The sequence below is a fragment of the Branchiostoma belcheri genome, unplaced genomic scaffold (genome assembly GCF_001625305.1).
Source record: "Branchiostoma belcheri isolate BF01 breed outbred unplaced genomic scaffold, Haploidv18h27 scaffold206, whole genome shotgun sequence".
Lineage (NCBI taxonomy): Eukaryota > Metazoa > Chordata > Leptocardii > Amphioxiformes > Branchiostomatidae > Branchiostoma > Branchiostoma belcheri.
Window position 1 is genome coordinate 117,752 of NW_017803558.1, and position 21,519 is coordinate 139,270.

General features: G+C 41.9%; 1 protein-coding gene across 1 annotated transcript in view; it reads left to right on the plus strand.

Annotated features, from left to right (window-relative positions):
* LOC109469519 (ack-related non-receptor tyrosine kinase-like) overlaps positions 1-21,519 on the plus strand; it is a 69,638-nt gene that overhangs the window by 31,901 nt on the left and 16,218 nt on the right. Inside the window, exons 6-10 of the mRNA XM_019768041.1 lie at positions 927-1,024; positions 1,998-2,124; positions 7,060-7,209; positions 15,740-15,840; positions 17,516-17,628. Coding sequence (XP_019623600.1) covers positions 927-1,024; positions 1,998-2,124; positions 7,060-7,209; positions 15,740-15,840; positions 17,516-17,628 — 589 coding nt within the window. The remainder of the gene's footprint in view (positions 1-926; positions 1,025-1,997; positions 2,125-7,059; positions 7,210-15,739; positions 15,841-17,515; positions 17,629-21,519) is intronic.

The following is a 21,519-nucleotide window of genomic DNA, read 5'->3' on the forward strand; positions in this document are numbered from 1 at the left end:
ATTCTAAGTCACATTTTTGCTGCCACCCCAGTTGGTAACGCAGTTCACGGGTGGGTGTTTCCTACCCTGTCATCTTTTTGAAGTTATCACCGCTAGCGCTAGCCCCGGCTTGGGGTTCTATCGAGTCGAGCAGCGGTTTGCGAACGCGTTCGAGTTTGCAAAACCTGTTCTATTCCCGTCGGCCTTTGCGATACCTAATCTTCTAACCATGAACGCCGCTGTAACAGCTGAGTAATGAGTGTGCTTTTTATTGTATGATTCAGTGGACCAAGTACCCAGCAGTATGTATTATATATGTATGGTTCTTTGTACGGAGAATTCTAGGGAATTTTTTCAACGGACCGTGTTCACGGTGTTATGTGATGAGTGTATGATTCTCGGGAATCTTTCGACGGACTGTGTTCACGGTGTTATGTGTTGAGTGCATGACTCTTCGGAACCTTTCAACGGACCGTGTTCATACTATTAGTGTTTGTGTTCAGTGTATTATTATCGGGAATCGTGTATGGAGTGCACAGTATACGTGTGTTCATAAAACAAAGCAACAGCGATCTCAACAAAAACTCGGTGGCCTATCGCCCATGGTTAGATCACAAGAAACATACACTGTAGAGACAAGGTTAGATCACAAGAAATGTTCATTAGAGACAAGGTTAGATCACAAGAAAAGTACAGTAGAGGCAAGGTTAGATCAAGAAAAGTTCAGTGCAAAGTCACACCAGAACAGACCAGGTTCCTTTCAAGCTGCAGATAGTTAGAAGCGTGTGACTTGTCAAGTTTTTTGCTTTTGGATTACAGTACAATGTATGTTATAATTGTATTTTTGATTATTAAAGTACAATTATATTTGTCCCCCAACATACAGGTACCATAAATCCCGCTGTGACATTAACTTATTCTTTTTTGTCAATGTACTTTACATGTAGGTAAAGATAAGTGACTTTGGCTTGTCAAGAGCCCTGGGAGTAGGGAAGGACTACTACCAAACAAACTTCAATGTCAATCTCAAGTTGCCTTTAGCATGGTGAGACAATTTCTCTTATTACCAACATGAAAAATGGAGGTATTGTTTTTGATTTGTCTGTCTAGATATGTCACGACATTGTCCTTGACAACTTCTCACTGACAATGAGCACAGATTGAATTGCTTTCACTTGGAGAATTTACTATACATATATTATAGTAATGCAGAAGTCATTTCGATAATTATCGATGAAATGTTGAAATTGAACCTTGCCAAAGGATAAACTTTAAGATGAAGGGATTTCATGTACAAAATATAATGCAATTTGAGTTGAAAAAAAAACATAAATTAAAATTATGCTAATTACAGCAGCCTTACATGTATTTCTATAATCAATGACTCAAATCCAAATAAGATTCAATGAGACCTCATTTCGCAAGATTTTAGTATTGATTATGCAAATTAGGCCTTTATTTTGCACAAGTTGTATTTGCTCATGTTCTACCTGTCATAGACTACATGATTGTAATGTATCCTTAGGCTATGACATGTACAATGTATGTACAATACTGGAATTTTAGAATTCTCACATCATCTATGAAAATTATTTTACATAAATCACATGACATAGCATTTCCTCATTTACATCTGATTGAATGTGTCTAAGCTACCTTCATGCCAAAAAATCATAGAAGTCCATTGTTCCTTTCTCGATTTATCCACTTTGAAAAAAAAATATTTCCTCCAGAAACTTTTCTTCAGTTCTAGAAGAAGCTGTTAGGGGGACAAACCCATACCACTTGTTTTTGACATGAAAAGCTACATGTATCAGCCACAACAAATCAAGACCGTAGCATGGCCAGGATGAAATATACAAAATTTAGAAGATCCGCTGCAGTATCAAGGTCAGCCACCAGGAGGCTCAAATTTGACCTTGACCTAAATGTCTTCACAAGACCCACCCACTATCTGCATTCTGTCTTAAAGTTGATTGCTACTGTAGAGTGATTTTTACTGTTTTGTCGTATTGTAGGTGTGCCCCTGAGTCTATCAACTATCTGAAGTTCACGTCAGCCAGTGATGTTTGGGGTTTTGGTGTGACGCTATGGGAGATGTTCTGTTATGGGTTTCAGCCATGGGCAGCACTGACTGGTGCACAGGTAAGACATGTTTAGAGCTACAGTAACTTAACATGGGTAATTACTATGCCCACGTATCGTAATTACCCAATAAATATATACCCAATATACTTGTAGTAATACATTGTTTTGTAACATGTGCCAAGAGGGTTATGTTTACTAGTCCTGTACAGTACCATATTTTGGATGATAAGGTCTCATTCATGAGTTTTTTCAATACATTAGAACCCATGCATTAATGAGTGACTTACGAGACCGTGTTCCCTATGATCCTACATTAAATTGTAAATCAATTGATATCGTACATGCTATGTTAAGCACACTTACTCTACATCTCATAAAAAAATTGTCAACGACTTCTATACACACAATCCCCTTTTATGAGAATTTGTTTGTTTGTTTGTTTGTTTATTTCGATCCCCATTACAGTCGAAGGGCCAATGCTCTAGAACACGCTTATTTTGTAAAAGTGCGATTTTGACGCTGGGCGCTTCCCCGTGAAAGCACCCTTTACGTTTACACGCGTGGTAAAAAGATGGCTCTGTGTTTCCTTTTGAATTTTGGCATGCTAAAGGACAAGGCTTTGACGAGTCCGACCGTGTTCAAAATTTTTGTTAGAGATGAATAACAGTTGTAGTAGTTGTGCGTTGAAATCTGCTAATTTTACGGCCATGTTTGTACAGTTGCTTTCGGCAGATAGGATTGATAATCCCTCTTGAAACTGTGTGTGCTGATTCCGTAAAATCTGAGCTTTAATTTGATATATAGATTGATACCGTTGTTAATGGGAGAGAGCGCAGAACCAAAATAGACAAGATTAACACCGTTAAAACCGCAGCGTCCTTTGTGTTCCATGGTGGAATGCGGAGCAGAAACCGGGGGACTTAATGTACGTCTTTGTCACCGTCATAAGCGCCAAGAATTCATTAAACCTCTTAAAATTGATATTCTGATTCATCACAAACCTTGGCTTTCCCTCAATACATAGTTTAATGGCGGTTTAAATTGTAGAAGTTGCACGACAGTCGAAGGCGTGTAATGTTCACTCTGTTATATGACGACGCCGTACCCAGCGCGTTCTACCTCCGCGCACCGTCGCTCTCCATGAAATCGTGGTCAAAACTGTAGTGGCATTGTAAGCACACAGAGATCATGAATCATCATGAAAATTCGTGTGCTAATTTTTAGAAACCATGGCTTTTATTTGATGTATAGCTTATTGTCGACTTGATTATGGGGGAGCGCAGAACTCATATAGAAAATATTCACTCCGGCATAGAGACGCTATTCCTCGTGCGTTCAAATTTAGTTATGTTTCTAGGATTGTAATGAACAGGTAGCATTCTAGTCCCTCTTGAAACCTACGTGTACTAATTCCCATAAACATCAGCTTTATTTTCATATATAGATTGATAAGTTACACGCTTTTAATGACTGATACTGCGGGACCAAAATAGACCAGTGAACGTCAGACCGCAGCGCCCGCTCTGCAGCAGTAACCATGGAACTAAACTTGGCGCAAAAAGTTAGGATTACTCAACTTTGTTCGATCATATTTCCATTGTTTCTTTATCAATTTCAATGGTACAGTATCATATATCATTAAAACGCTTATGAAATTTCCTTTCCTATGATACCAAACTTATTGTGATTGTGAAATCATGGAACAGGCACCACGCCTGGGTCGCAGAAATAAATTTCAACACCAATCGGTAAACAATAACCTAACACCACCTATATGATCCCAAACGAAACTTTCTGTGCATTTTCTGCAACAGTTGCCTTGTACTTTTATACCACAATTGGATGCCGAAAAGATGGGTGAGAGCGCAGAACCAAAATAGAAATCCTGGGTTACCACAACACCCCTCAAATCACACCCAAAAGTTCACAGCGTTATCGGATGTAAACTATCGGTCAATGAGCCGCAAAAACTATCTCAAATTGATCCTTATGTTACAGTAAGTAAGATTTCACCGCCATAACTGGCCTCGTCTTGTTTATTTCTGGGAAGAAAGGGTTAAAGTCGCAGGCTAATATCTGCTCTCGTTCCGCCAACGCTGTTCTCGGTCCCAGAGCAGTCTGCCGGGTTTTAGAAAACCCCGGAAGTGGAATAGAATATTCGACCGTTTGCCCTTCAACTGTTAGTGCTTAAAAGCACTATTCTTCCTGGGGTCAATAAAATGAAACATAAATAACAAAACTTGTACATAATGATGATTACAAAATAATACAGTAAGTTCAAAATCAATAGGAGAGGTCAGAGGTCGACCTAAAAAAAGCACAAAATAATCTGAACATAATCCAGCGTTGTACGTAAACAACAAAGGTGCCCACAAAATTAACAAACTTTAAGGTATAAACTGCACTGAGCGGCTGCCTGCAAGAGGCCCTCCCGCGCTGTAAACCTACGACCGCACAACTCACAACACTGGACTGTGCACGTCCGACCTAGCGCGCGGCTGCCGACAATTACGTCCCAATTTCATCAGTTACAAACAAGCTTTCACCGCTTTGACGTTTTACATCAGTTGGGATGGCTAAAGGGAAAATTCTCACCAATAAAAACACACGTTCATACTGATCATGATGATGAGCCGTTTAGTTTTTGACTTGGTACTCTTTAAGGGGGTACAATCGGAGTAATACATGAATGAGACCTTAAAGCTAAGTCTATATTATGATTGTTTATTGTAAACTCATCCCCAAGGGCTAATTGTGAATACAAAAGGAACATTTTTCCACAAGTACAAGAAGGTAATTCATATTATTTTAACTAGACAACAAAAAATAAACATCATATGCATGTGTATAAACATCACTTTTTGCGCTAGACTAGTGCACATTTTATGTTAAAATTACAACTACAAATTCAGTTACAAATTACATATTAAGTATTACTGACAATAATAAAATACTATTACATCATATACAGTCAAGTGAAATAAAATATAATCTATATGGTAAGGGTATTCAATATATAATAATTTATTCAGCGTTGTAGGGCTACTTATATAATAAGTATCTCTTTGTCCCAGTAGGCAGTTTGTAGCGCCGTGTTTGCCTTAGCTGCATGTTGTGTGAGTGGTTACTGACTGGAGGTAGCCAGGGGGCATGTCTAGACTTCGTAGCTGAGAGGGCACAGAGTCAGTCTGCGTTCAGACAGACGTTGGAGGTCAAGAGTTAGCAGGGCCTCGGAGGATGAGTGATAGCTTCTACCCAACATGATTCTACAGGCCCTTTTCTGGATTCTTTCTATGCTGTCAGAGAATTCTTTCTATGCTGTCAGAATGAAAAATGAACTATGTTTCATGATGAGAATTTTTAAACCTGGAATATTAATAGATTATGAGTGTATATGTGTGTATGTGTCTGTGTGTGTTTGTGTGTGTGTGTGTGTGTATGTACAATCAGACCTGCCAAGAAGACCACCTCTTCAATCTGGCCACCTGGCCATGGTGACTGCTTTTTCTCGGTCCTAAAAATTTTCCCATTGATGCAAGCATTAAGCAACCTGTCCAATGTGACCACCTGGCCAATTTTGTTGCATAATATTGTAAGATCACTCCACAAACGGGGCCCCTCTAAATCAGCAGTCACCCACAATGCGGCGAGACAATTCCATAGTCTTTCTGACGAAGACAACAACCCTGACAGATTTGTTGTGTATTAGATAGTGTATGCTCCCTCTAGATGTCACTTTGATCAGGTTTACAATGTAAGTTCCCACTTAGGGTAGGAGATGGAAACAAAAACATCTTAGTTTTGCTCATATTTTATTTTGTCTGAGCATTCTCCATATTACAAAATTTTTTGCAGGATCCTCCAAAGTAAATTGTTAAAATTGCACCTAAAATTTTTGCCAACATGCAATTTTACCTATGCCTGAAAAAGACTCAAGTTGTTCCCATATGGGTATACATGTAGGTCCGGACCTTTAGACCTGTACGTGATCCTTTGTACCTGTACCTGTACCTGATTCTAGGTTTAGGTACACATCCCTAGGTATGATATTTTGTGCTGTGGACATCTTGATCTTGATTTTTGAGTGGGACATAGATGCTTGGGCAGTTAAAGTACACGTATCTGGCGTGATTGTCAGCAAAATGGCTGCTTTTTTGGAGCTCCTGTGGTCATTGCTATATATGACGGAATGTGACTAGGCGGGATAACTTTTGATGTTATGTCAGTGAAGGTTAGACATCCATGTAAAAAATACATCCGCAACTTTTGATGTTGTGGACATTTTTTAAACAGGTTTTTGTAGGTAGGTTGTAGTGTGGAAAAAGAAGGTTGAGTACGAATTTGGGCACTCTAGTGGCTTTCTAAGGTATTGCAGGGGCACTTTTACGTTTGAAATTTAGCTAGCTTCGAATGTAGATCAAGGTACTGAACAGATGTTCACAGCCGGTTGGGGGGGTGGGTGGGCTGAACAGAATTTTGGCCGGAGGAACAGATATTGACTTTTGTCTCGGGACATATTTTCCCAGTGCGAGCATAAACAGTAGACCACGACCTTGGCACTGCAACTCTTTCCAGTAGCGTGCAAGTCAATGAAACCACCAACATGATAAATCCACAGCACTCCAAACCCGAAAAGATACACCCAGTAGTGACGACAGTCACAAACATTGTGACTTGTCAGAATATTTCTGCACTGGTATAAGGTGTGTTTCTGCTGTACTCCAACTTACGTATCACACACATCCTTTGGTTTACATACCAGCAAAATAAAAGTCAAACTATATACAGCAGCACATCTCTGACAACCCAAACTCATACATGACAATGATGACATACATATATACATGCACACGCACAACACACAAACAAACAGTACTGAAAACATAACCTTGTTGGTGAAGGTAATAAAAACTTGTATGTGATTGTAAGAGTGAGACAAGAATGTATTCTGCCATTAACATGTCCTCTGTTGTTGATATTGCATACATGTAGATCCTGGAAGCCGTTGATGCACCCAACTGCCAGCGCCTAGAGAAGCCTGACTTCTGCCCAGAGAAGTACTACGAACTCATGAGACAGTGTTGGGAACACGAACCTGCCAAGAGGCCCAAGTTCTGTGACATCGTAGACATCCTGCCCACAGTAACATTACCATTTGCTGTTTTAACTTAGGCCGTATTGATTTGATTATATGGATAACATCCACATGCGCACAAATTTTCAGCTGTGTCAAAAAAAAAAGGTTTAACATACTGTAAATCATACAAAACAGTTGCAAAAAACCTAAATTTTAATACATACCGTAAGTTGGTAAACGATACCAATGTCATAGAATGCCAGAATCAAACGAAAAAGACGAAGATGTAAAAAAATGAACTTGAACAGCAGATTATTCGCCATACGATACTCTTGTGTCATTTGTTTGACCTTCATGATCACGTAGATTTCTTAATGAAGCAGTTTTTTTTCTTGCCGAACGTTTTTTTCATTCGCATGCTTGCTTCAGTTTTGGGTTTCCCAGTGGATGTCATCCATATAATCAAATCATCATGGCCTTACCTTAAGCTTGGTGCACACAAAAATTTTTTGAATTATTCAAATTGCACCTTTTTCTCCATGCCATACTTACTTTTGCTCCTATGGATGCCTCTTAGCTAATGTACAAAGAAAGGTGGCCACTGTAAGAAATTACAGCCAAAATGCCCTTTCTGACAAGACCACCGGTAGCTGTTAGTGATTTGTGGATACCGGTAGTCATTGTCTTTGTCAAGAAGACTATATAATCGTTTTGTGGCCAAAGCTCGAGTTTAAATCTGACCTGAGTCTAAGTAAGTGCGCGGTAAATTGCCGGAAACGTGACTTTGTATCGTATGTTTTGGCCGCGATATCCCTGAAATCGTAATATCTGTGTACATATCTTTGTATTTTCAGAAAAGCCTGTTAGTTGTAGCCTTTATAGGTGGCAAAATGTTGGTGGTCCAGCGAAGACTTCCTGGTATTAGTCCGCGCGGATGGTGGCCTTTTCGCCCGAACGCCGGGATAGTACTTTCTATATGCGTTGTGCGTGTGTTTGGGCCATCGATAGCGGTAAACGTATCGCATCGATTTTAATTAAATTCAAATTTTGGAAACATTAGGTTCTGAGCTTCTTCGAGTACTAAGCCGTCACCCTGGGAAAATTCGTTTTTTCCATGCAGCCATGGTTAAAAATTACGAAAAAAAGACCCCTTACTCAAAAATGTAGTTTGATGTGCTGTATTTACCTCTAAATAAATTGGGCGCCCAAAATATCAATCAAGTGTATTGATAAGTGGCACAGCACCCCTTTCCACCAAAAGAGTGAAAAATTCTGACCCGCGTTTAGTACAGAAATGACAGCCCGTCGGGCTGAGGGTGTCAAATTGCTCCGAACACGGAAAGAAACTCCGGTCCGAGACCTAAAGCCCGTCACGTATTGTCTTCAAGATGGCTTGAAGACATACATGACAACCAGAGAATACAGTATTAAAATTTCCCCACTTACCCCTATGTTTATGTAGTACTAACTTTTATCTTGCCTGTGTGCGATGTTCAGATTACATGTAAGAAACAAAAGATTTGAAGGCAGACAAATTTAAAGAATATTTCTTATTTCTAAAAACAACTTGGAGGTACGTAATCTACCTTACAAAAATACAGTCACTGATTGAAGAATTTCTACTAACTGTCCTAAAAACAAATATATATCTTCCCAAGGAGAATGATAACATTGGACAGGACAGGGCAACGGTCACCTGAGGTACCAAAAATTATATTGCATTAATATGCAAATGTTTATCAGTTACTGTAATGCCTCCTTCTTTCTGTAATTCCATTTTACTCACGGACATACAAATTGCCAATTCTCCTTGCAATTCCACAACCTGATAAAACATCACGTTTCAGCACCGCTCCAGTTACAGCTGTTTACTTCCGCCTTCCTTAGCAAATAATCCGAACTACCAAAAATCCTGAGAAACAGCAAGAAGAACTTGACACGTTATGATACTCAGAATAGATACAGACGGATGGGCGTGGCATGGGTTTGGGCTTGAAGTGTCGCGATGCACTTGTGGCACCTCCTGGATGTCTTGGCAATCACTCGTGATCTTTATTTGTAATCAGATACAGAGTCATGTACAGATACATAGTCATGCACAGATACAGATTCATGTACAGATATACAGACTTTCCGAGTATGATGACCGTGTCAGTCCCTGCACCTGAGTGAGGGTCACAGTTGACACGGTAGCCTTCGCGTGAATTTGTTTAAGGTGGATAACAGGTTGCGAATCTGAGACCCACACACTTGGGCACCCGTCTTCCCCAGCGGATCCATCGAGGGAGACGTGCTGGTTCCGGTTCGGGTGCTTGCAGCGAGCTGCCGGTGACTTGGTTACGCTCAAGTTCCGCCTTGATCACGCTAGCCCGCCTGGCGCTGCTCTCGTCCGCCAGCTGAAGACAACTGCCGTTGGAGACTTGACCCTCTAATTGAGGGGGGATACGTGTAAAGTGCCTTTCCCAAGGGCACAACGTCGGTGCGCATGTTCGGACATGCCCCCGTGCTCCGACCCAGGTTCGAACCCGGGGCTCCTTGTTGAGCGCCGAACGCTCTATCCACTACGCCACACGACGCCACACCTCCTGGATGTGCTACAGAAAAAATGCCGTGCGGTGGGGGACCTGGCTGTTTACACGCATTAAAAAATGTGTTGTACAAAAATGTGTCGTACTGTGTCGCGCATGCCCGATTTATTATATATTGTCCTCCTGTGTATTGCTCAACAGTCCTCAACCACTGTAACTGGGACTGTACGATATTTACCGGGGAGGGGGGGCCAGTCGTATGGGTTACATGCCTATGCTCCGAAATCCCTAAGTTCCGAAATCCCTAAGTTCCGAAATCCCTATGTTCCGAAATCCCTATGTTCCGAAATCCCTATGTTCCGAAATCCCTATGTTCCGAAATCCCTATGTTCCGAAATCTGTATGTTCCGAAATGCGACTGAAACTGATCATAACCGGAAAGGCTACCGCGAATCCCCCATATTTGATCAGACCGCACATAATAAAATCAATATTTTTCTTTCGTCACACAAGATCGCCGGCTGTGGCATTTTTTTAGCAAAACACTACGGTGATTTGAGGTCAATATTTCGGTAGTTGCAGTTAAAAATTCAAGCCAAACTGATGGCTCGCGCTGCTGAGAATCTCACGGATTTGTCGGCTATTCAAAGACGAACTTGTAAAATACATGTTCAAAAACAAGAAAAGTTTGTTTCCCGGTATCTATCTCTTGAAACACGCCGCTGAATAGAGACGACGCAAAAATATTTCGTGCGCCGCGCGCCCTCCCCCATTGTTAAGACTGGATGCAAATCCCGCGTCACGTGCCCGTATTTCGCGTCTCTGATTGGTTGTTGCGTCAAGCAGCAGGAATGCCGGCGGTAGAATTGAGCCAGCTGAGGCGCTTGTAAACAACTTTTCTTTGTTTAAATATAAGCGCTAAAATGCCCTTTTTCACAACCACACATCGATATAAAAAAAGAAATGCATAGTTTCGAGAATATTTCGGGGAAACATATATTTCTATGCGGATTTTTGGCGTTTTCGACGTGATTTTGGTGTGCACTTTGCCCGGAAGTACGGGCCTCAGCGTGGGTTTTCTTGTACCCACGCTAAATTTTTAGCGTATTTACCCTGCATTTTACCAATCAAAACAAGAAAGAACTCCCGCTAATTAAGGAGAACCCAGTAATATTTTAGATCCCAGTAAGTCAGGTTTTGATCAAATAATTTGTGGATGTGCCCGCATTTTATCGGGATAAGCGACCTCATGCACCCGGCCGTGGCGTGTAATGTTACGCTAAGATTTTTGTACGCAGTTGACTCGGCTTGACACGCGATTCGGTGTCTCATAATATGATTTCTAATATTAGTCATAGCACTATAATAATTTTGATACTCAACAGTAGCGCATTTGGTATCAAATATACGGAACATCGTTACATGAAAAACATAAGACGTGAATAATTTATGACTGTTCGGGGCGAAGGAGTGTTAGCGGTTTGATGAGTTCACTGTACAGAAGTGACCATGAAAACCGTGAACATATCAGTATCGTTAAAAAGTCAGTAATTACAGTATGCCTGGCTAACTTACTGAAACCACAACACGCAGGTCCCCTCGACACTGTGCCCTGAGCACGTTGTACGTGTACGGGAAAAATCGGGAACCAGAAAAAAAACGACGGCAACTGGTCGGCAAAGACAGGTTTGACATCTGTATCTTAGCCACGGAGCTGTATATGACGACGCAGCGTAAGATTTCGGAACATAGGGATTTCGGAACATAGGGATTTCGGAACTTAGGGATTTCGGAACATAGGGATTTCGAAACATAGGTCGGTTACCGTCGTATGAGGGGGGACGGTCTAGGGAAAAAAATTTGAGATGGGGGGAGGGCCTAGGAAAAATATTTCAACTGGGGGAGGGTCTAGGAAAAAAAAATTTTCCAAGATCCGTTTGATTCTTCGGGGCTGTCTACCTTACCAGGCTACCTTACCAGTCTACCTTGCCTGTCTAGGACGTCAGGCTACTGAACTCCCCACATCCACAGCCTCACGAATATGCAAGACTTCCAAGCAGCTGCGCCCCCTGGCGGAATGCATCAGAATTGCACCCACTACTTTGGCACATGCGTGTGCACAAACCTTAGGCCTGACTAATCGCGCTCCTGGCGGCCGGTCGCCCCCAAGTGGGTGGGGGGCATTAACCTCCGGCCGAGTTAACACAGCAAGAAATCTACTGAGGCAAATAGAAATATAAAACTGAACAAGATATTATATTTTATTCTAATTTTTCTTCTAAAGTTTTAATGAGCCAAGGGTATTATAAATCAACAGTAACAGGGAAACAGATCTCGTGATTACGTTGAGAGCGCGCGGGTCAGAGTGTGTATTGTATCAGGACAGGTGAACTTTTGACCTTTTGAGCGGGGGCAGCATTGTCCGTGCCGCACATCTGTAGATAATCTTAGGGACTGTACGGTATTTACCGGGGGGGAGGGCTGGTGCACTGGGGGGGAGGACCATTGAAATTTTTTTTTTTGGCCTGGGAGGAGGGCCATAGGAAAAATATTTTAACCGAGGGGAGGGCCATTGAAAAAAATCGGCCTGGAGTGGGGAGGGCCACCGAAAAAGTTTTGTAAAATGTATGGCGTTGCGTAGTACAGAATTACAAGAAATACACCGTAAATTCCAGAATATAGTACACACTTTTTAAATTTTTAAAAATCCCAAAAGTGTCTCGGGCCGTTGCCAAAGTCCGGATGCGTACTTTATTTGAGGTTTCCCCCGACAAATCCATGGACGAACCAGGAATATAGCGGAACATCGGCACGGAGAGCGATCGTCCATAGTATGTTTAGATAAGAATATTGACGAGTGGAAATAAAGTTAAACTTCAATAAATGAACATATTTCCTCTGACTATCGTCAATATTGACACTAAGGGCCACTAAGTTGCGGTAAAAGAAGAAGTCAAGTCACCCACGGTAAGAAAATGTAGGTCACTGGCAATGGTCAGTTAAATGCACTTCCGGCTTGAGTTGAACTTCAACAAATATTATGCCCATGCCGTTTCAAAGGTTCAGTTGACAGAAATTATTATCCATGTTTCACTTCGTATCACAAATATTTTTAAATCTTGATAAATGCAACAGGAGATTACTTTGTAGCGGGCTATACCAGCCAGTACGAGGTGAAAATTCCAGCTAGATGTACTCCTATGGGACCCGACTGTTCGGCAAGCTACAATGATAGGGGCGGAGTTAACTTAAAATGTAGTCTTTGATGAAATCTTACCGCCTGGCCGGTGGGTGGGGTGTTTGACGAGCCGACACCAACAGCTGAAGAAGACAGAGCCGTAGAAGTACTGAGGACAGCCCAGAGAAGGAAGTCTTTCTTTCCTCTCTGTACAGACTGTACTTATACATTTTACAGAGTACAAATTAATATTCCCTTGGAGTGTTTATTCCTTTGATTTTGTGACAAAAACATCTACATGTATCACATAACGAGATTACTAGTACTTGAAACGCAGTCAAACTTTTCACTACACTTTCTCCTGTTCGGAATCGCCAGTAGTCTTTTGTTGTTGTGTAATTGGTTTCGGTGTGAAATTCTAAATTCGGTAGCACTTCTACACCCAAATACTCCGCCCAGTTCTCCGCCCGTTTGTTTCTCTCCATGGGTCGATCTACCCTGGAATCCAAACTCGCTGTCCGGGCCGCCAAAGCCCTTCGCCCGCTGGTGTAAATTACCGCTATGGGGGAGTCTAGCCCGGGGGGAGTTTGGCTGGCCGGACCAACGTTCTAGGGCCAGCCAACTCCCATCGGGCTCAACTCCCCCGTAGCGGTAATTTAGGCAGGCGGGCAAAGGGCTCTCGGCTGCCGAAGGAAAAAGGCTAACGGCCCGATACTAGTTTGGCATCCAGGGTAGGGTCGATCGGGCGGGCGCTATTAAAGAAGTGTTCGGCCTATTTCGTATTCTAAAAACAACAAAGCTACGTACTTGTACATCAACATTGAATTACCCCCCGTTACAGATAGAAGCAATATTTAAATATTGTCTTTTTTTCACAAATCTTTATTGACTATTGCTTGCTTGATCACCAACACTCTCCGGGATCCAAAGCTGTACGTTCTGCCGGACTTGCCTTACCTCGCGGTGGCGACGTCTTACAAGTCGGCTGCGGCCAGCGGTGAAAACAAGGCCGAAGCGTTTCCCGGCCGCTACGTTACCATACAATCACGTAGTACACGGCATAAATCTAGTTTTTAAGAATTTTTTTTTTGAACTACATGTCCACAGTGGTACCGGCCGTGCGTACGTTTCAGACATTAATATTTGTCTCCCACCAGCCCCAAATCGGGGGGTGCGTACCTCGATCAGGATGCGTACTGTATTCGGGAATTTTCGGAAGGAGAAAGAGACAATCACATGGAAAATTACCGAAAAATTTTTTGGGTTGGGGGGAGGGCCATTAAAAAAATTTGAGCAGGGGGAGCTCGAGGGCCATGGAAAAAAATTTTTCCGGACCCTTTTTGCACCAGCCCTCCCCCCCCCGGTAAATATTGTACAGTTCCTAAGATTATCTACAGATGTGCGGCACGGACAATGCTGCCCCCGCACAAAAGGTAAAAAATTCACCCTGTTCTGATACAATACACACTCTGACCCGCTCGCTCTCAACGTAATCACGAGATCCGTTTCCCTGTTACTGTTGATTACCCTTGGCTCATTAAAACTCCAGAAGAAAAAATTAAAATAAAATATAATATCTTGTTCAGTTTTATATTTCTATTCGCCTCAGTAGATTTCTTGCTGTGTTAACTCGGCCGGAGGTTAATGCCCCCCACCCACTTGGGGGCGACCGGCCGCCAGGAGCGCGATTAGTCAGGCCTAAGGTTTGTGCACACGCATGTGCCAAAGTAGTGGGTGCAATTCTGATGCATTCCGCCAGGGGGCGCAGCTGCTTGGAAGTCTTGCATATTCGTGAGGCTGTGGATGGGGGGAGTTCAGTAGCCTGACGTCCTAGACAGGCAAGGTAGACTGGTAAGGTAGCCTGGCAAGGTAGACAGCCCAGGGTTTTCCGTAAACCCTTGATTCTTCAACGTTTTTATACAATTTTAAAATATGATCTACGTCTGTCCCAAACATATCGTGAGCGATTTGCCGGTCATTGGAATCGGCAGTATGTTACATTCCAATAATATCCATCCCTATTATCAAGGACATTATAATGTCCCCCTCATATATGACATTATAATGTCCTTGCTATTATTCTAATTATAGATTCACCCAAATCTCCAACAATCCCCTTCGAAATCTTGCATTTTGCCAAGATGCGGCGAAACTTGACCACACAGCCAAACTACATGGATTAAAATCTTGTAGGAAAAAATTTCTTGAGCCGGTGGGGAGGGCCTACTAAGAAAAGAGGAAATTTTTTTACTTGGGGAGGTCTAGGAAAAATTCTTTAACGCTAAACCCCGGTCCTAAACCACCCCACCCCCCGCTAAAACTATCGTACAGTCCCTAACATTACAATGTGGCAAAGAAGAAATCAAATGACTTTGTATTTTGAAAGTTTCAGGTCCTAGGCTGACCTAGAAATGTCAAAATACCAGATTACAAGATAAATGTAGGGAGTCCAGGGCAAACTGAAGGCAAACTGCTACAGAAGGGGCAGTCCTATTGTAAATTTGCCTGTCTTTATTCAAGATGTAGAACCAACAAGGAGTTTGACTTGTTGGGTCGAACAAATAGAATCTAAATGTGCGGCAGTATAATGTGTATAATATGTCCCATTTCAATTTGTGTACATGTAGATCATGTACTGAATCAGATTTAGTCATGCACACCTCCTTGCAGTGCCCCAGTCCAGAATCCCAGCAGACTGTTCCTTCAGCCTTCAGGCAGACACCCTACTCAGACAACTTCCTGATGGGACTCTCCCAGCCAAGGAGGGCGGGGAACAATCCCTCAGGGCATGCAGGTTTTACCAATTATGGGGGATGAGGTCACTGTTATGCAAATATGTAGCAGACACAGGCAGACTGACTGAAGTCACTTCCCTTCTCTCCCCGTCAGATGAAGCCCCAACAGTTGCGAGCTGCCACAGACCACCAGGCCAGCAGACCAGACTTTCTCTGTTTCCAAGCTGGAGAAATCATAACGGTGCTAGAAAAGGGGTAAGTTGGATTATGTTGGTCTGTTAAATTTTGAGTGTGTATTACACTGTGTATGGTATGTGTAAGTTGGTCCTAATAGTTTCAGCAGAACAATTCTTGGAATGTGAAGACAAGAAAGGTTGGTGGGCCCTACTTATGTACAATGTACCATAATGACTAGAACGTAGTACTTGGTAGCTTGGGGGTCCCCAACTGTAACTTACTGTAAGCTCTCTTGGCCACTGAAGATCATATGAAATATTTCTGGAAAATTTACCAGTCAGTATCATATCTATAGAACTACCAGGACATCATGACTTGTAACATGAGACAACAATGAACACAGCATGATGAAAGTGTCTTGTAGATTTTACTCAAAAGCATAAGGCAAGAGTGAATGGACACCAAAGTTTTACCCCTTCTAAAACTGGAGGGGTTATTTTCATTTGTTAACATGAAGAATCTAATTATTGACAAGTGTAGGCCTACGTAGTGTCTTGAGGTAGACATAAGGCATGTCTATCATGTATGATCATGATGTACATGTAGTTCCACATTTGACACTGTAACACAGCCTTTCTACATTTAGAATAGGTCTGAAGTCCAACAAAACTCCCATCAACCATGTGTAAGCTATTTGTTGGGCTGTAAATCCAGAGAGTCCTTAGCTCAGATTTTTTGTCTGTTTTTCATCGTGCGAAGGCCATGCGTTGTGTCCTTCCTGCGATAAGGAAGGGTTAGGTTTGAAAGCAGGAGTCACCAAAAGCATGACTCGTAAACATCTGGCTTCCTTCACGGAGGGACTCAGGGAGAGTAAAAATCCTGCTATGTTGATAACATATGTTTCCGGTCGTTATAGAGCCCACCAACATTCGGACTGCTTGAATCCCAGTCTTGTAATGTTAAATACGTAAACATCACGCCAAAAAACAGTTACTCAAGCAACTGGATATGATTTTGAAAAATATGAAAAAATCATATTTTCATTTGTTAACATGAAGAATCAAATTATTGACAAGTGTAGGCCTACGTAGTGTCTTGAGGTAGACATAAGGCATGTCTATCATGTATGATCATGATGTACATGTAGTTCCACATTTGAAAAAATCATATCCAGTTGCTTGAGTAACTGTTTTTTGGCGTATCGTATTACCTGGATGTCTAACCTTCATCGACGTACGTAAACATTAGTAGTATTACTAGCCTGGGACAGTGGGTATACCATCCAGATTTTTGCTCCGCAACGATTTTTTCGAGCGCTGTGGAGCAAAAATCCGGATGGTACCCAGGCTATAGTATTACTACGTTCAACATTTCATCATCAACCTAAGTTGTCATCAGTTAGCACTTAAAACTGGGCGTGTATGTCATTAATATGGAAAGAATACAGGTACTTTTTACAAAATTGCTGGTGGGGTGTGCATGAAAGTATACGATACTTACAGTATCAGTCATACGTATGTCCATACGTACGGTACGCATTATATTTGTTCCAAGTTTGCTTTTTTATTTCATTTGTAAAAAACTGCAGTGTCAGAAGCTGCCAAGTCGTCAAAGCTGTCAAAAGTTGACCTCTAAATTGCATATTAGTAAAACATGTGTGTATTTTTAAATAATGTATGTTGACTATAGTATTGATTGGCAACTTTAGTTTAGGATATGATTATTAAAAAAATCATAAATGCTTGATTTTCAGGCCAGAAATGTGGAAAGGATCCTTGCACAATGGGAAGGTGGGACTGTTCAGCCCTGCTAATACAGCACCTTACGACCACAACTCGCCCAGCAAAGTCAAGGTCTATAAGAGAAGTAAGTCTGGACACACTTAGGAAGCTATCATGTAGTTCTTGTGTCATCTCTGACTTCATCCCTGTTTCTTTTATCTTGCTTTTCTCCAATCCCTGGAAAGGGTTCTTGGTTCAAAAGAAAACCTGGGCAGAAACAGCAGTCCTCCCAGCAATGACCACTTCCAGGCCAGTGTACACATGGTACATGTACTTCTGTACTAGCTGTCTCAGTGCTAATAGGCCCCCCAGAGAAGTCCTTCACATTGAATGAAACTCCTGTGCCATATTGCTGCAGTAGTGGGTATGTGTCAAATGACCTATTTTGAGCTCCACCTGTTGACCCTAATTGGTGTTGTGGATGTTGTGAGACAGTGTGCCCTAACTTCACACACTTTTGTAGTTTTGTGTCTTCAGAAGTTGTTGATGAAACAGAAATAAGAACTGAATTTTGTGATATTTCAGCTTTCTTATAATTGCGATTGTGTCTACTTCTCATCTCACGTGATGCTGTATTGAACATAGTCCAGTCATGTCTCAACTGAAAACACGGCTTACGCAATGAATGTAGTTCCACAGGAATCATGGGAAATGCAGACGACATTGGTGTTGATGTTGTTTTCCTCAGGTCGGTTTTCGACTAAAAAACACCCGGGGACCCAAATTTTTACTGTTTTGTATAGCTTTAAGTTATGTTATTATTAAATTATGTCCCTTAGTGAAAATGACCGATATATAGGACTATAGTTTGCATGCAAATAATAGCTGTATGCATTGACTATGTTTATTTACCTTTTAAAGTAGCCAGTGGCAACAAACACGGCATACTTTTGCATAATAAATAAATAATGTCAGTAAAAAATCTGTCCGATCTTAGGGCATGTCCAAAGTTAGGGCACCACCCATTACTATATTGTACACTGGATCATAGTTCATACACTAATGACTAAATTAGTTAGAGTCTAGATAGGACATCAGATTGAGAATTTCTACCGACAATATCATTCCTCTACACGAAACTGGGTAAACAAATGTGAAGGGTAGAAGTCTGGGAGGAAAAAAGCCTGTCAATCTGGACATCCCAGCCATAGAGGATGATATTGTACTCTCCAAGCAGAGGTTTGGGTTTTGGGGGTATTTTTAGCGTGTTTTTAGGCTTTTTATCGGGGTTTCTCTTAATTTTTTGCTCTGAATTTTTTTCCCACCAAACCCAACAAATTCAGTGCAAAAGGGAAACCCCGATAAAAAAGCCTAAAAACACGTTAAAAATACCCCCCAAACCCAAACCTCTGCTTGGAGAATAATGATATTGGAGGTAATTATCTGCAGTGTGGTAACGATGTCCTGTCCTTTTCCTGTGCCCTGCAGTACTGTCACTACTGTACACACAGCTATGTGACCTCTGCCCTGGCTATGCTCTGTTTGCTTGCACTTGTTTTTACTCAGCTTATTGCATGCATAACTCTACTCTGCACTTTGACTCACCACGTATGTCCTCTATGTACTCACTCTATATGCATGCCTCTCTCACTGGGAAGTGATTGAAAATGCTGAAACAGCAGTCAGGGATTTTATGGAGAAGACACAAGGTAGAGTGTCTGCACAGGGTATTCTATTCACGGAAATGGATTCTTGCTATTTATAAATCTATTGTATAGAGCCATGAAATGTGTAATAAGAGTAATTCCTATTTCTTGTTCCTACCCAGTACTAATGTAGCAGTGTTTAGAAAAGAATGCCATTCATTCCTCCATACACTTCACACTGACTGCCTACACACATGACACACTAGCCTCCTTTTCAGGCGTTACGGGATCGGCCATTTTTTTTGGGGGGGGGTGATTTTCTGATCAAATGTAGATCATACGCAATAGTAGCTCTGGCCGCCAACCTACATAGCCATCCCTGGAATGCCTGCTTCATTTTGCTATGATGAAACAGTATAAAAGTAACTGAAAGAACTATCTTAAATGATCTAAGAAGATCATTTGAGCAATAAACCAACCAGTGGTTGCCGTGGGGCGCGGGGTGGGGGCATGTGTTTATGGTGCGCTGCTTGAGACCTATGGAAGCATGCGAGACTAAGACCCTGTTCACATTCATTCTTCCTATCCGAATAAATGGGCTATCCGAATAGAAAATGATCTATCCGAATAATTTTTGGAGTGTGAACGCTCCAAATCACTTAGATTTTACCCGAATCGAATCCAAAATAATCCAGCTCGAGGAGGTGGTTTGAGACACTTGCGGCGGATTCGAATCGGACGAAACCGCGAGTGTGAACGCAATTTGGGCGGTGTGACGTCATTGCTAGCGGTTTTACCAATCAGAGCGTAGAACGCGAGCTGCTACTTACATATTAATGAGAAAATGGCGCCCGGTGGTTTTTCAGGTTACGAGTTTCTTTTTCCCCGGATTTTCTGACGTTCGACGCCAATTTTTGGCACGCTATGATAACGCTACCGTTGATACTCTACTGGAGACAACAGATGAGTGATCATTTTACAATTGACGAGAACTTTTGTTGAATGAAACAGCAATGAAAACTACGATGCAGCAAGTTATTTTTCAAAACTATTTGTCTCGTGATTGAAAGAAAAGAGGCGTTTGTTTTAATTTTTGACGTGATCTTACCTGGTAATTTGTAGTGGGAATGTTTCCAGTACGTGAGAAGTGGGAAGGTGGCGGCTTGGTAAAATTTTCTTGCGAAATATGAGTTTACGAAGCGAGGCTCGTGATACATATAGATGTTTGGTGAAAATATGACGTAGCGATGTGGCAATTCTTTCGCGGGTGGGCGCAATTCGGATCGGCGAAAAGCAGTGCGAACGCTCTCGTGGATTCGGTGTCGATTCGGATAGACAATTTTCTTTTCGGATAGCCCTTTTAATCGAATAGAAAAAATGAATGTGAACAGGGTCTAAAAACAAGGGCACGTCCTGCTTATCCACAGATATTCTGATCAAAAACATGGTCGCTAATATTACAAGGTTCTTGTTAGCTTAAGAGTTAAGTTGGTCAGACAAAGTTCAATGAAATACTTTGGACGTCCCGCGCCGCCCCTGGTAAAATTTGCGTACTTGGTGGCGGATGACATGGCGCCTGGTCAGCATAATCGCAATCCCAAAACTGTAAAAAAAAACCAGCAAGAAACTACATGTACACCAAGCAGATATCAAGTGAATTTGGTACATTGTAAACAAGCCCACCCTCCCAATAATTTTTTGCAGCCCATGGGCCAAGTTACCTGTATAACATGGACGTGTGAATTGCTTCTCTCCAGTTTAAAGTGAAAACTTTTGGTCCAACACAAAAAATTCTCTCACCTAGAGCTTTCGACCAGTCACTCTGGTCTTCCTCAGTAGACTGACCCAGTGAAGCTTGTCACGTGGCTTCTTTGAAGTGTGACGTCAACACTGGGTCAAAGGTATCTGCTAGACGATGTCGGCCCCGTCGCGGTTCAATGTAGGGTAATGGGCCCTGATGTAAATGGCTTCCTTCACCCCTCTCAAGAAATAGTCTTGTTCAGTGTCTAAAATCCTTACAGTGTCAAGTGAAACAAGTGCTTCTCTCCTGTTAATCATTCCTCGCAGATGTTGACCTTTGACGGTACTGAAATGAAGCAGGTGTTCCAGGGATGGCTATATGTAGGGTTGGTGACCGGAGCTTCTATTGCGTGCGATCTACATTTGATCAGAAAATGCCCCCCCCCCTCAAAAAAAAAAGACGCTGATCCGCGAGCGGCTGGGAACGCCTGGAAAGGAGGCTAGCTAAGTGTGCACATCTGTATCTGTATCTGAATAGCCAGTATAACAGTTACTATAACCACCCATCAGTGTAACACACCAGCTTTTCAGGCACGTGGCATGGCAGAAGATGGCTATAGTACAACAAACAACTTGTTACTCCTTTTCAC